The 12,853-nt window shown below is 38.3% G+C and overlaps 1 protein-coding gene across 1 annotated transcript in view; it reads left to right on the plus strand.

The window, feature by feature from the left end:
- UNC79 (unc-79 homolog, NALCN channel complex subunit) overlaps positions 1 to 12,853 on the plus strand; it is a 107,693-nt gene that overhangs the window by 66,409 nt on the left and 28,431 nt on the right. The window contains exons 34-41 of the mRNA XM_030950001.1: positions 534 to 650; positions 2,650 to 2,733; positions 4,393 to 4,495; positions 6,220 to 6,360; positions 10,322 to 10,360; positions 11,309 to 11,421; positions 11,506 to 11,591; positions 12,414 to 12,587. Coding sequence (XP_030805861.1) covers positions 534 to 650; positions 2,650 to 2,733; positions 4,393 to 4,495; positions 6,220 to 6,360; positions 10,322 to 10,360; positions 11,309 to 11,421; positions 11,506 to 11,591; positions 12,414 to 12,587 — 857 coding nt within the window. The remainder of the gene's footprint in view (positions 1 to 533; positions 651 to 2,649; positions 2,734 to 4,392; positions 4,496 to 6,219; positions 6,361 to 10,321; positions 10,361 to 11,308; positions 11,422 to 11,505; positions 11,592 to 12,413; positions 12,588 to 12,853) is intronic.

Raw genomic sequence — 12,853 nt, forward strand, 5'->3', positions numbered from 1 at the left:
AGCAGAACATGCAGGTGCTCTGCCTGAGGGCTGGGGGTGTAGGAGGCAAGTTCAGCTCGTGCCTCCCATGAAGGATGCTGTGGTACATTGTGTTCATAAATTTGTTTTCCTAGGGTCAGCATGGACACAGCAGTCCTCATGCTTTGCTGGAGGAGACTGAGTTTCCTTCCTTGGTAGGATGCATGTGAGTGAGGTTTAAGTGTACATTTATTGCCTCCCAGCATGGGAGTTTTGGGGTAGTTCTTGGCTCTTCCCAGATACGAAGTCTTTTGATTAGCTTTCATAATTGGAGGCAAAAAGGCACTGACAGTTGACACAGTGAACCCAAGTCTCTTCTGACTGATGGCATTGGGGCCAGAATTGTACCCTGTGTAGCTGTATGAGAGGTGCATATTGAATTGAGCAAGATCCTTAGAGCCAGCCATCATTGTCATGTCAGTATTTATATCATGCTGGCTTGTAAGATCAGGAAATGAGTGTAGTTCTAAATGTCGTCTGAGCTCCTGAAATCCTTTTGCATTTCTGACTTGCAGCTCAGTTCAGACAAATGAAAAGAGGCTCTTTGGGAGCTCTGACAATGAACCAGCTAATGAAGAGGCAGCTGGAACACCAGTCTAGTGCTCCCCACAATATCAGCACTTGGGATACTGGTGAGCTGCATTTATTGTTCTTTATTTCTATTTCCTAAACCAGTTACTGTGTAACAATCCACTAAAAAAAAAAAAAAAGGGAATATTTCTATTCTACCATTGCAGATAAGTGATCAGTCTAGTGAATCAAGTCTAAAGTGAATCTTTATAGACAGTACAAGAATATCACCTAGTAAGTGTTGGAATAGTTACATATTTGGGAGGTAGACCCTCTGGTACAGTGTTGTCCCTTTAATTGTGCATATTACTCAGATTATTTCCTGGTCTCATTGGAAGAAATGGAATAATCACAGTTGAATCCATTAGGTATAGGATTTCATCCCTGGTGCATGGAATCATTTCTTTGTATGTCTGTTTACAATGGTGTTGTTACACCACAGAGTTGTGCCTCCTACCAACCAGTTTTGTTTCTCTTTCAAGAAGTTTTCACCAACTCATGCTGAACACCTGAAGTTTCTGTTTACTCACTGCTTTTTCTCCTTTTAAGATGAATGCAAAGCAATGAAAACTGAATTAAGCATGTAATTTATTCACTACTCATTTCATTTGTTTTTTGTTTTCTTCTGTATAACACTTTTAGTTGTACCAAATTCATAGCAGATGTCACTAAACAATAAATTCATTTTGGTTTGTGAAAAATGCTAGATATTTTAGTGCCCATTTTGATGTTAGTGACATTAAAAATTGTGCTTCTCAGGAGTTTATCAGCAGATCCAGATACATCTAGAGAAAGGAATGCTTAAAATAATATATGGAACTTAGCATGCTGAATGAATGTGTTACCATCAGCCCTGGACAGCTGATTTGAAATCTTTGGTTACTTTAGTCTTCAGCATCAAGTTCCATCAAACTAAGCTGTGTAGCTGAAGAGTGGCTAAAGATATGGGGCATAGTTTAGGATTATCTTTTCTATTCCAGTCTGCTGAGTAGCATGCTCAGCATGAGACCCTTAAGTCATAAAGGTCAGAATTTGCCAGTGGTCTCAATGGGGGTTTTGTTCTAAAAGCAGGTAAGTTTATTTATTGAAGAGACTTAGCTGAATCACCTAGTCTCTCAAGCAGGGTTTTAGAGATTTAAAAGTTAATGCCTTTGTTCTGCAGGGAGTACTTGTATTCAAAGTGAACAGGTCGATACTCAAAACTGTTGAGAATCTCTGTCTAGTTAATCCTGTTCCAAATCTGGTAGCTTTCTTCACAACATCTATGACTTTTCCTTCCAGTATTCAATTCAGCTAAAGGCCTTCAAGCATGGAGAGGCAAAATGAAGTGTTCTTTTCTGGAAAGCTTTGCATCTCTCAGTCTCTTGTTCAACCACTAGCTTCAAAGTAAACTTTTTATTTGGACAGGCTTTTTTTGGTTTTCTGGTTGGTTTTTTAGGATAAATGCTCAGTGTGACTGTTTGTCATTTCAATGCCAGCCCACAGTTTTAAGACTCATTATACTCATGCATACCAACTAGGAAGTAGTCTCATCTCACATAAATATGTGTGTTTGGTCCATGCGTGCTTTATTAATCTGTTTTTTATTACCTTGGCTAGGTGTCATGTGTCTCTTCCACTCTTATTTCAAATCACTCTTTTCCCAAGCTTGCTGTCTGTAAAAAAAATTGTTTTGTGCCTGGCTTCTGTCAGTACAAACTATCTCTTCTAGTGTATTGGTATTTCTAAACACTTGTTTCTTCTTCTTTTTGTGGCTCATATATCCATATCTTGTAGAATCTTTATGGCTAGCACTTCCTTTCCTGTTTAATGACTCTTGTGTAAAATGCCTTTATTATTAGATTGTCTGTGTCCTTTTTCCTGTATGGACTTCTTTATTTCTTTCTTGCCCCTTCCTTTCTATGCTTAAAAAATTAACTATTTTCTTTTTTGTTTGTTTTTCCTATAGCAATTGTATTTGTCTTTGTCTTGTTTTAACTGTTTAAGACTTGTGGTGCAGTTGACTGTGGACAGGTGCTGGATTTGTGGTTCTGGAGACTGAAGTTCTTTCTTTATTCACAGAGCAGATACAGCATGGAAAGAGGCTGTGCAATGTCCCTGTGTGCCTAAACCCAGATTTGGAGGGACCACCACTGAGAATCAGAGGTTAGTTCTGTGTCTGTTTGACCTGGTCCTCTGCCAAGACTGCCAGGAAGATTTCATGGTTAATATAAAATGGTGCTGAATTTTGTGTTCTATTTGGCTGCTAAAACCCTCAACTGTCCTGCAGAAAGTATGCAGAGAGTGGCTGAATCTCATTTCTGTATAAACTCTTCTCCCTCACAGCTGAAATACACCCAGACTCTCTTAGAGCTCTGCACTGGGGCAGTGACCTAGTTTCTTTGCCTAAACCATGTTTTTTTCCTACTGTTCACTGCACAAGAGAAAACATTTTTGAGTAGTTAAGTCTTATTCCAACATGGCAACATGCATTATGACTGCTTTTAGCATTTGTGTGCTGCAGTGGATCTTACATCTAGAGAATATGATAGTGAAACTTTGAAAGTCATGGCAGATGGATCTTTATCCATCTGAGAGGGGAATCAAAACCTGGATACAAAGTCTATACCTCTCCCCTGCATGCTGGATGTTGTTCTACATTACTGGAGTATTCTAGCCTGCCTGAAGTATCTGCTCGTATCCAGTAAAACCTTAGGGAACAATTATAAAGTTCTGAACTATGGATGTGAAAGAAGTGTTTCCTTCATGCTTCATAAAATGGTTATTTAAAATCTGCCTTATTCTCATTTCACTCCACTTATGTTGAGTTCAGAAATTGTGGGAGCTTCTTAGCTTATTTTGCCTGAAAGCTGTTCTTAAATTTGCTTTTCCTGCAGTAACCAGGATTTTGTCCCAATAAATTCCATCTAAATCTTACATAGAGAAGCTTCCTCGTGTTTCCATAGTTAAATATTACCAGAGCAAGCTAATGTTGACATTAAATCTGAATCTACAGATTGAAGCAACCAGAAAGAAGTTTGGCAATGGATTACTTAAACTGTAATTCAGGAAAGCAGAACTTGGAGAAGTCAAGAGTTTGGATATCCCATAATACATAACTTTTCCTAATAAAATAAGCATCTATCAGAAATTAGGTGCACAAAAAGTGCCAAGGGCAAAGTGAGCCCCACATGTTGGCATGATCACAGTGGCTGTGCTCTCAGCTGAAAAACTCAGCTCTGAAGGATAAAGATAGTTTTGAAGATTTTCAATGGAAAGCATTTCTAATGATCAACCCTCCAATGTTCTCAATTCCTTATGAACTATTTCTTTTCTCTGTCCTTTCCTGGTTTATCTCCTGTGGCTTTGTTAGGATAGTATGAATAGATTGATGACCTAGTGAACTTAAGTGAGACAAGTGAACTTAATTCCTTCTTCATGTAAATGAGAACTATGGGAAGTTAATTCCCAAAATGTTTGGGAGAATACTGCAAATCTTCTGATGTCCAGTCTCGTAGCAACTGTAGAATCGTCTTCTCTGCGTAGTAGATAAAATTGCATCCAATTTCATGGAATTTTTGGTTTATCTTATCTTTTTTTCCCCCAAGTATTTATCTATTTTTAATTGATAGTTCTAAGTAATAGGAATAATCTGGCAGAAGCAAGGAATGTGCTTATTTGTCTTTTTATAGACACAATTTATGTCTTATTTCTAGGCATAGTAAAGCCATTATGGCTATTCTTTAAAAGTCTGCTCATCAAGCATTTTGAATTTCTGTTTGATGATTATTTTCTTTTTTAAATTCTTTTCCTAATTGCCTTAAGGTGCTACAAAATCTAGTTTGCTGTCAGCACCCAGTATAGTCAGTATGTTTGTGCCTGCACCAGAAGAATTTGCTGATGACCAGCCCATTCTGATGACTGACAAGTAAGTGAGTTTTTTCTCTCCTTTCAAAGAACTAGCTGAACTTCAAATATGTCAAGTAAAGTGTAGATATACTTGATGCAAATACAGAATCCATTCTATCATTTATCTCTATGCTAAGTTTTTTTTTTTACCCCAAGGTAAACATTTTCTAAACACTGCTAGCAAGATGTGTTTTCAATTCTGTTGTGCGCAGGTGAAGTGATGACTCAGGCTATTGTATGTCCACAGAGGTCAGGGGAAGCACTTTCCATCTTACTTTAAATCAAGGGTTCCTTGTGATCCATCAGAAACCTCTTTTGTCTGAAGAAAAAAAAAAAGTTCAATTTAAAAATTCCTTTGGGTTTCTGTTGAAATCAGTAGCTGTTGATGTGTCATCATATGTTATCTACATAGCATTTTTAATGCTATTACTCACTGATCCTCAAAGCTTTTGCAAACCTCTATTGTTTGGTTAAAATGCCTGGAAAGGGAATGTTAAACAGAAGGGTACTCATTTAATAGAGAAGTAAAGCAGTCAGCAGGGAGCCATGCATTGATTTGTTCAAAACTTGGGAAGAGAAACCACAAGCTCCTATGTGTGCTCAGTCCAATGGACAGACAGACATGCAAGGATGATCACTGGAGAAAGACAGGGCCATTGTGCAGGCTGTGACTGCCAGTAGACCTTATTGTGTGACAAAGTGAAGCATCCCAAAGTTAGTCTGGTCTGTGGCACTTCCCTTGGCCATTTCACCAAAGCTCAGGCACTACCTATTAACATACAGACTAGCTGGGCTTGACTTCTGTGACTTTGTTGCCATATTTTCTTTATGTTAAGTAAAAAAGGCAAGAAAATTGTCTGTTCCATTCCATTAAGTTAAAATCTCACAATCTGTTGGAGTCATTAGCAACTGATTGATCAAATTAAGGCAGCCTCCTCACTGGGCTGAGATAAGCCAATTTCCCACATTGGTTTGCCTTTTTCATAGGTTGTGAAAGCCTGTCTCATCTCTCCCAGATCTGACATCCCCTTTATAATTAGACATTTTAGAGCCTTTTCAGACCTTCATCAGTTGTCTTTGAGCATTTCAGGAAGGATAAGTGACTCAGCAGCAAATCTGCCCTGGGAAAGGAGACTTTCCTGACATCTAAGGTTCTGTGCCCCTGAGAGGTCTTGTCATTTATTTCTTAATAGCTGTAACTGCTGTGGGAACCAATCAGATCATTGTTTTCTAATTGTAAAATTTGTTATTCATAATTCATGACTGACAGGAAGGGCAGTGTGAAATTGTTCCATCTCTTTAACATCATCTGTGAGTGTCATTGTTTGTGTCCATGGTGCCTGGGCCTTAGCCCAAGCTGCACAAATTAGCTGTGCTCACATTGTGGAGGGCCAGACTGCTGCAGACTCCTCTTGGACAGTGCAAACTGATACAGGCCCATAGAGTGAGGGAGCTGGAGTACAATTACCAATGAAGGACCCAAAACAAGGCCTGCCCTGTGGCCCTCTTTCGTTTGTCACTAAAGAAACAGGCAGTGTAGCCAGTGAGAAGTTCTATTAATGTCTAAAACTATGGACTGTCACTAATTATAGAAAGATCACAGTTACATTGTCTTTGTAAATAAATCTGGAATAGAATGTACTAATTAATGATACTTCTAAAAGACATAATTATACACAGATCTATGTATAGTAATGCTTTGTTTGAAATTTGTTAACATCGGGATTAAAAATTTCCTTGCAGGTGCCATGACTGTGGGGCTGTTCTTGAAGAATATGATGAGGAAACACTAGGCCTGGCCATAGTTGTGCTCTCAACCTTCATTCACCTCAGTCCAGACTTGGCTGCTCCTCTGCTCTTGGACATCATGCAGTCTGTAGGAAGGTAAATTCAGGACTTTCCTCTCTGCAACGAGATTGAAAGGATTTTGTGCCTGGAACTGGGTTTACATAAACTTCAGTATACAAAGGTGTATATTTTAAAACTCTTAAGTGAATAACATCTGGTTCCGTCTTGTGTCTTTGTTACTCATCATTTTATAAATTTCTTATGTAACTTCTTCCACTGTCAGTTCAATTTTTGGCAGCTCCTTTGATATTCTCCCCTTTTACCCTTCAAAAGGAAATTCCAGCTCAGGAATCGCCTCAGCTTGTCCCACTGTAAGCAGGGATGTAAAGAATAAATTCAGATTTTCTACAGCACCCTTATTTATTTACTGTGTTTGTTACCTGAACAGCAACTGGTGCAGCAATTGGTGTGCTTCTTAAGCTTGGTCCTTGAAAGAAAAGAAAATTCTACTGTTAGTTTTTATTCCTCCTGCTAGCTGCTCCTTAAAATGTTTTCTTTTGTTTTTTTTTTTCCCTACCTCCTAGTGTTTTTTATACCCCATTTTTCAGAATTTATGCTCTTGTCTGCTTTCATTTGAGAATTTGAGACAGGACTTTATCTTTTTGAACGAAGCCTTCTCTTTTCTAATAACCTCCCTTTATTTTCTTCTGCTCTCTTGAAGTCTTTGTTAACAACTAGAGTACCTTGGCCCTGTGTTTCCAGTGTAAGGCACATAAACAGCTTCTGTGCTTCTTACAAAAATTGCATTCTCTTGGCTCCCCCCTTGTTGCTGCTTTGACACAATTTTTCACTTTTATGTGGCTCCTGCTTTAGAAGTTATGCAGGAATGTGGTCAGCTTTTCTGAACTTTGCTCCTGGAGGAGTGTTGACTCCTAGGTATGATCATTCATTGGCATACCGGACACTCCTCAGGCTGTTCATATTTTGTATGCTAGGTGAAAATTTGCATTGGGCTTCCAAACCAGCTGCTGTGTGAAATTGTCTCTGAGAAAATCTTGAACATTTGCTGCCATTATTTTTCTCTTGTTGCTTTTACCCAGTGTGCATGGGATAATTAGGGTGTACCATTGAATTTTGTGTGGTTGTTGTCTCAGCCATTTCCCCAACTTCTTGCCTCAGAGGTGGGATGGATGTGATGGGGTGCTCCAGAATAAATTTCTGAGCAGCACTAGACATGCAGAAACATTGCACAGCTCTTCTCCTCCACGTTCTTTTTGGAGGCTGAAGTTCAAATTGCTTGGCTGTGGCTTCTGCAGGGGCATGGCTCTCCACAGCCCTGCTTCTCCACTACCTCCCAATTCAATTTAAACACAGCAGCTCTTCAAGTCCTCCATTTCCATTAATTGCAAGGCTGCAGTTCCCTGCTGTCTCTGCTGATTAACTCTGATGGAGGCAGAGTTTCTGACCTAGACGGATGCTGCCCATTCTGTGTGGCTCTTGTAAATACAACAGTACTGCAGCCGCAGAGAGGAAATAATTTGGAAGATAAATTATCAAAGGATGAGGGATAAGTGGGCTACCTCTTTCTGTGTCTTGAGGGGGAAATGCTGCATCTTTAGAGTGAGGCAGCTGATTGTTTTAGAGGCAGATGCCAGTGAAACATGGGGTAGTCCTGGTAAATGTCCTGTCTTGTTCCTGCTGGTTGCAATTTGTGACAAATTCTAAGTCCAATAAGAGGCTCCCCACAAAGGAATTACTTTGAAAATATGCAAAATAGGCAGAAAGGCATTCAGGTGCCTCATATATGTACCTTGCTGTGTCTTTCATCAAGTGGTGCCATATATATATATATATATATGTAGCTCCACGTACCCATCTAACAGCAGAAGAGAAAATGAATTAGACTTTTTGCACTTTTATTCTTACTAATAGAGCTACTACTTTCATGCCTAGAAGGGGAAATAAGGAGTTAGGAAGGCCCAGGTGTTTCAGGACCTAAACAATACACAAAAAGATTTTCAAAAGTTGTTTGGGTACCAACGGGCACAGATAGGCATCTGTTGGGATTTTCAGAAGGGAAAAAGTTTCTGGGTTCAGGTTAGTGACAATTAAAGGTTGAAGTGTTTCTAAGACTCTGATGTGCATTTAAAGTTATGATCTGGTTCCTTAATCAAGATTTTTGACTTGGTTATACTTATTTAACTGATTTCCAGTGAGATTTAGCTTTCCAAGCATTAAAACTGTGTTTGAAGGTTAAATTTAGGCTTGAGTTAATGAGGAGTTGTGAAAAGCTTAACTTTTGTTCCTAACATGTACAGATTTGAACACATCCATTTCCTGTTCTGCTTTGTGGTCTGCAAAGTGGAGGCAATGATGAGAGTTCATGGCATTTGTGCAATAAAATATTAAGAGTAGTAAGGATAAATATATACAGACGGTACATTTTGGAAAGTTTCAGATGTTCCTAAGTGTTTACTGTAGTTCATGTCAGGTGAAGTTTTTCCAAAGCTGGAAACCTAGTGTTTTGTTTGTCACAAACCCCATGCTTGCATTATCACATTCAAAAGGAGAGAAAAACATTAGACTTTGATTTCTTTTAGAAGAAAGATTTTACATTGTTGTGTTTCTGTACTTCAGCATATTTTGGAAAATGGGTGTCATGTCCATTGGGCCTGTGACTGGTCTCATTGCATTCTGCAGAAATCCTTGTGTGCCTTAATATCAGCTGATGTTACAATCATTCCAGAATGAAAGCCATCATTGCTTGATGGTAGCTTCAGACCTTTCTCACCCACAATTAGCTTTGCACACCAGAAATAGTATGTTGTATTTTAGTGTGGATTCCTCTTAACAATACTGGAGTCAGGAGCTCTAATGTGTTTTTCTGATTTACACCAGAACAACTGAAGATAATATAATCTTTAATCACCTGCACCATCAAGTTTGGGATTATTGCGTTGTAGGAAGTATGTTGGGTCTCCAGCTTGTCATGCATAATTCATGAAAATCACTGTAATTTTGGTTCACGCTGTTGCATTTGACTGAGCTGCCTTAGGGTCCTTTTTGGATTTTATCAGTTGATTAGAGAGGAAACTGTCTTCAGAACAGGGGGTGACCAAGGATGAGCAACAGCTAAGTCCAGGATAAAAGGATCAATAATCAAAAAAATCCCGTTGAAGTTTAGATATAAAATAGTGTAGCTCTATGAACTTTTCCCTTAGACTTATCAACTTCTATCATCTGAAATACTGGTTTGCAGCAGATTAAAATAAGAATTTTGTTTTGTATATAAGGGATGCTTCCAGTGTCCATCTTTATATTGGCTTTACAGTGTGCAGATTTTTAGTGGCTTTTGGTATTAAAGGTGTTTTGGTTTGATATTGTAAGCCCTGATTCTGTTCATTTACCTATCCTGCATATGGAAGTGCATGATTTACTTTAAGATTGTGTTCAGTATTTTCACCCCCGAATGCCCATATTTGACTTTAAAGTCTATATTTAGGCACTAAAATAAATGACCTGATTTTTGAGAATACAGTAGTTCTCATCTGACTTTGGAAGAGCTTGTAGGTAATTAGTGGTTTTGAAATTAGGTTAGTTATTTAGATGCCAATATCTGAAACTAGAAGCCTCAATTTAGAGGGCCAAGCAAAGACTTTTTGCTTAGTCTGTGTTGCTGCATTAATCAGAAACTATTCAGTCAGTAGGCAGCTTCTGGCAAACTTTTTTTCTCTCTAAAAAAATTAGTTATCCATGATATGCTGTAGGGCAAAAACATTACTTCATTATCTTTGTGCTACTAGAGGGAAGCAAGATTTGTCTTTAGAGCAGTTGAGCATTAGTGAGACTGCAAGACTGAATAGAGTTTATGTCATGCAAATATGATTTTTCTGAATTTAGGTGCTCTTCAGAAGATCTTTATGTAAACATTTGAAACGTTCTCTAAAATTCATGTGTGTTATTTATTTAAAATGGTGCTTTATTATCATACTTAAAAATAAAACACATACACAAAAAGAGCATATGAGTTTCAATTTATTTTTTATTTTTATTCCAGGTTGGCATCAAGTACCAGTTTTTCTAATCAAGCTGAAAGGTATGGTAGCAAAGGATACCTTGACAAAAGTGAAACAATCAATCTAAAGCATCATCTTCCCTGACCCTAAAATCAACAAAATTTAACTTTTAAAAAATGTTATTTATTGTTTGTGAGTAAAAGGAAAAAAATACCCTTTATATTTATTTGAAATAACCTGTATTTTCTGGAGATGAATGGGAGCCCATATTCATATGTGTTAAAGCTGGAAAAAATCAGATTCAGATGCTGTTTGGTCTCCACAATTTCAGTGCAGCTTTTTCTAACTGGTTCTGTGTTCAGTATTTATCTTGATAAACTATCTCCATAAATTCAATCAAGTGAATCCTCCTTGGCCATGGAGAATCCCTGGTAGTGATGCCTCATTATGTAAATCAGATGCTGAATAGGATAAATTCATTTTGTGAAGCTGTAAAGCATGTTAAGATGTGCAATTTATGAGTAAATAGATAATACTTAGGCTTTTAAAATTAAACCATTCATTTATGAATGATTAGGGAGTACTTCATCTTTTGAAGGAAACTGCAAGAGGCATATGAATATTATAATGTTTTTGTTTACCTGTTGTTTATGTGTTTTATGAAAAGCCAGAAACCTTATTATGTGTCATTGAAATACACAAGGTGAGAGCAGGGTTATATTTCAAATTCAGATGACTCACAAATAAAACTATGTGGGGAATCAGGAAAAATAGAGATATTTATTGAGACAAATACTTTAAGTATGTATATTTAATTTTTTTATCTATTCATAGTTGAGCTCAAGTGATGAAATCAACATGCTGTACTTTTTTTCAGGATCAGGACACTTCTGCTTTTGAGTGTCTCACTCATAACTGAGCAATTCCATAATTAAAAAGAAAAGCATCTTTATTTCCTCCATGTAGTCAGCAATGACAAGTGTTTAATCTGCAATGCAATTTTTGTCTTCTTTTGCCTTCATTTTCAGCATGATGATCCCTGGAAATGCTGCAGGTGTGGCCAAGCAGTTCCTCCGTTGTGTATTCCATCAGCTGGCTCCCAATGGCATCTTCCCTCAGCTCTTCCAGAGCATTATTAAAGGTAATGTGCGATACCTGAGTGCATTTCTGACCCTCAGTTCCCTCTGTATGAACAGCCAGTGCGAGAATATCATTCAAATTTCAGATGGAAGCTTCTTACGGACCTTGGCTACGTCTCTGATGGACTTCAGTGAGCTGAGTTCCATCGCTGCTCTGAGCCAGCTGTTAGAGGTATGTTGACAATTGGCTGTGTTAGTGATGCTAATTTTATTAGCATTATCAGGGTCATTTCTCCTCATTCAAGTTCAAACTTGCTTCATCGAAAACATTGAATTTTTGTTTTGTCCTCCCTGGAAGTAATTAGGCTGTCCTCACCGCTGGTAGGGTGTCCCATTCCTTCCCCAAGCACTGCTTTTTGTTTTCAGGACCACTTCTACTCATACATCTCAGTTCTCCCTCTTCATTTTATCTGATGACAGTTTCTCTTTAATATTCCAAAAATCTATTGCCTACCTTTCACTGACTCCTTCTCTGCAGCTGGCTTATTTCTACTGTACCATTTTTCCTCCTGCTGGAACTAGTCACTTGCATGTGTCCTGTTCCTCCAAGAACGTGGCAATTGCCTCATAAAAGATGTTGGCATCACTTTAAAACTGCTTATGTCTTTTCAGGCCTCACCCTAGGACACAAGCCACAAAAGCATACATGGTCTATGGAACATTAATGAACATACCTTCTTTGAAACTGAAAGGAAAACATGAAAAATATGCTCCTGAATACTTTTAGTTTTGCTTTTTCTACTGCCATGCCAGTCTAAGCAGATTATGAGTTAAGACCCTGCTTAAAACATTTAGGCTCAAAATCTTTTGGTCAGTGCTTTGGAACTCTAGACTAACTTTCACATACACAGTTCAAATTCCCAGGACAACACTATCATTAACACAGTAGAAAAAGCATGCAGTATTTGGTCTCAAACTCAGCACTTCCAAATGCCGTGTCAGGGACCATTTCTGCACGTGTATGATGGTTCACAGTTCTCGTTTCCTTTCCCAGGGTTTAAACAACAAGAAGAATTTGCCAGCAGGGGGTGCGATGCTCCGCTGTTTGGAAAACATTGCTACCTTTATGGAAGCCTTGCCGATGGATTCCCCCAGCAACCTCTGGACCACAATTAGTAATCAGTTTCAGACCTTCCTTACTAAACTCCCATGTGTTTTGCCTCTTAAGGTATGATGTGTGGGCATCTGAAACAAGCTATATTGCCATTGGTCAGAATGTACTGAAACTGCATGAACTGTGGATAACCAGTCAGAGTGGGTTGGTGTGAATGTTTCCTAATGATTCAGCTGATGTTTCCAGAGGACTGGATTTATTGAATCTCTGATTCATCCCTTTAATTATGTTTTCTGTGGGTAACAGCAGCAACTCTGACCAGGGTACTTTTCACTTCTTTCTCCTATGCATTTTCTATGCCCTATCTCTGTCGGATTAGA

This window comes from Camarhynchus parvulus, chromosome 5 (genome assembly GCF_901933205.1).
Source record: "Camarhynchus parvulus chromosome 5, STF_HiC, whole genome shotgun sequence".
Taxonomy (NCBI): Eukaryota; Metazoa; Chordata; class Aves; order Passeriformes; family Thraupidae; genus Camarhynchus; species Camarhynchus parvulus.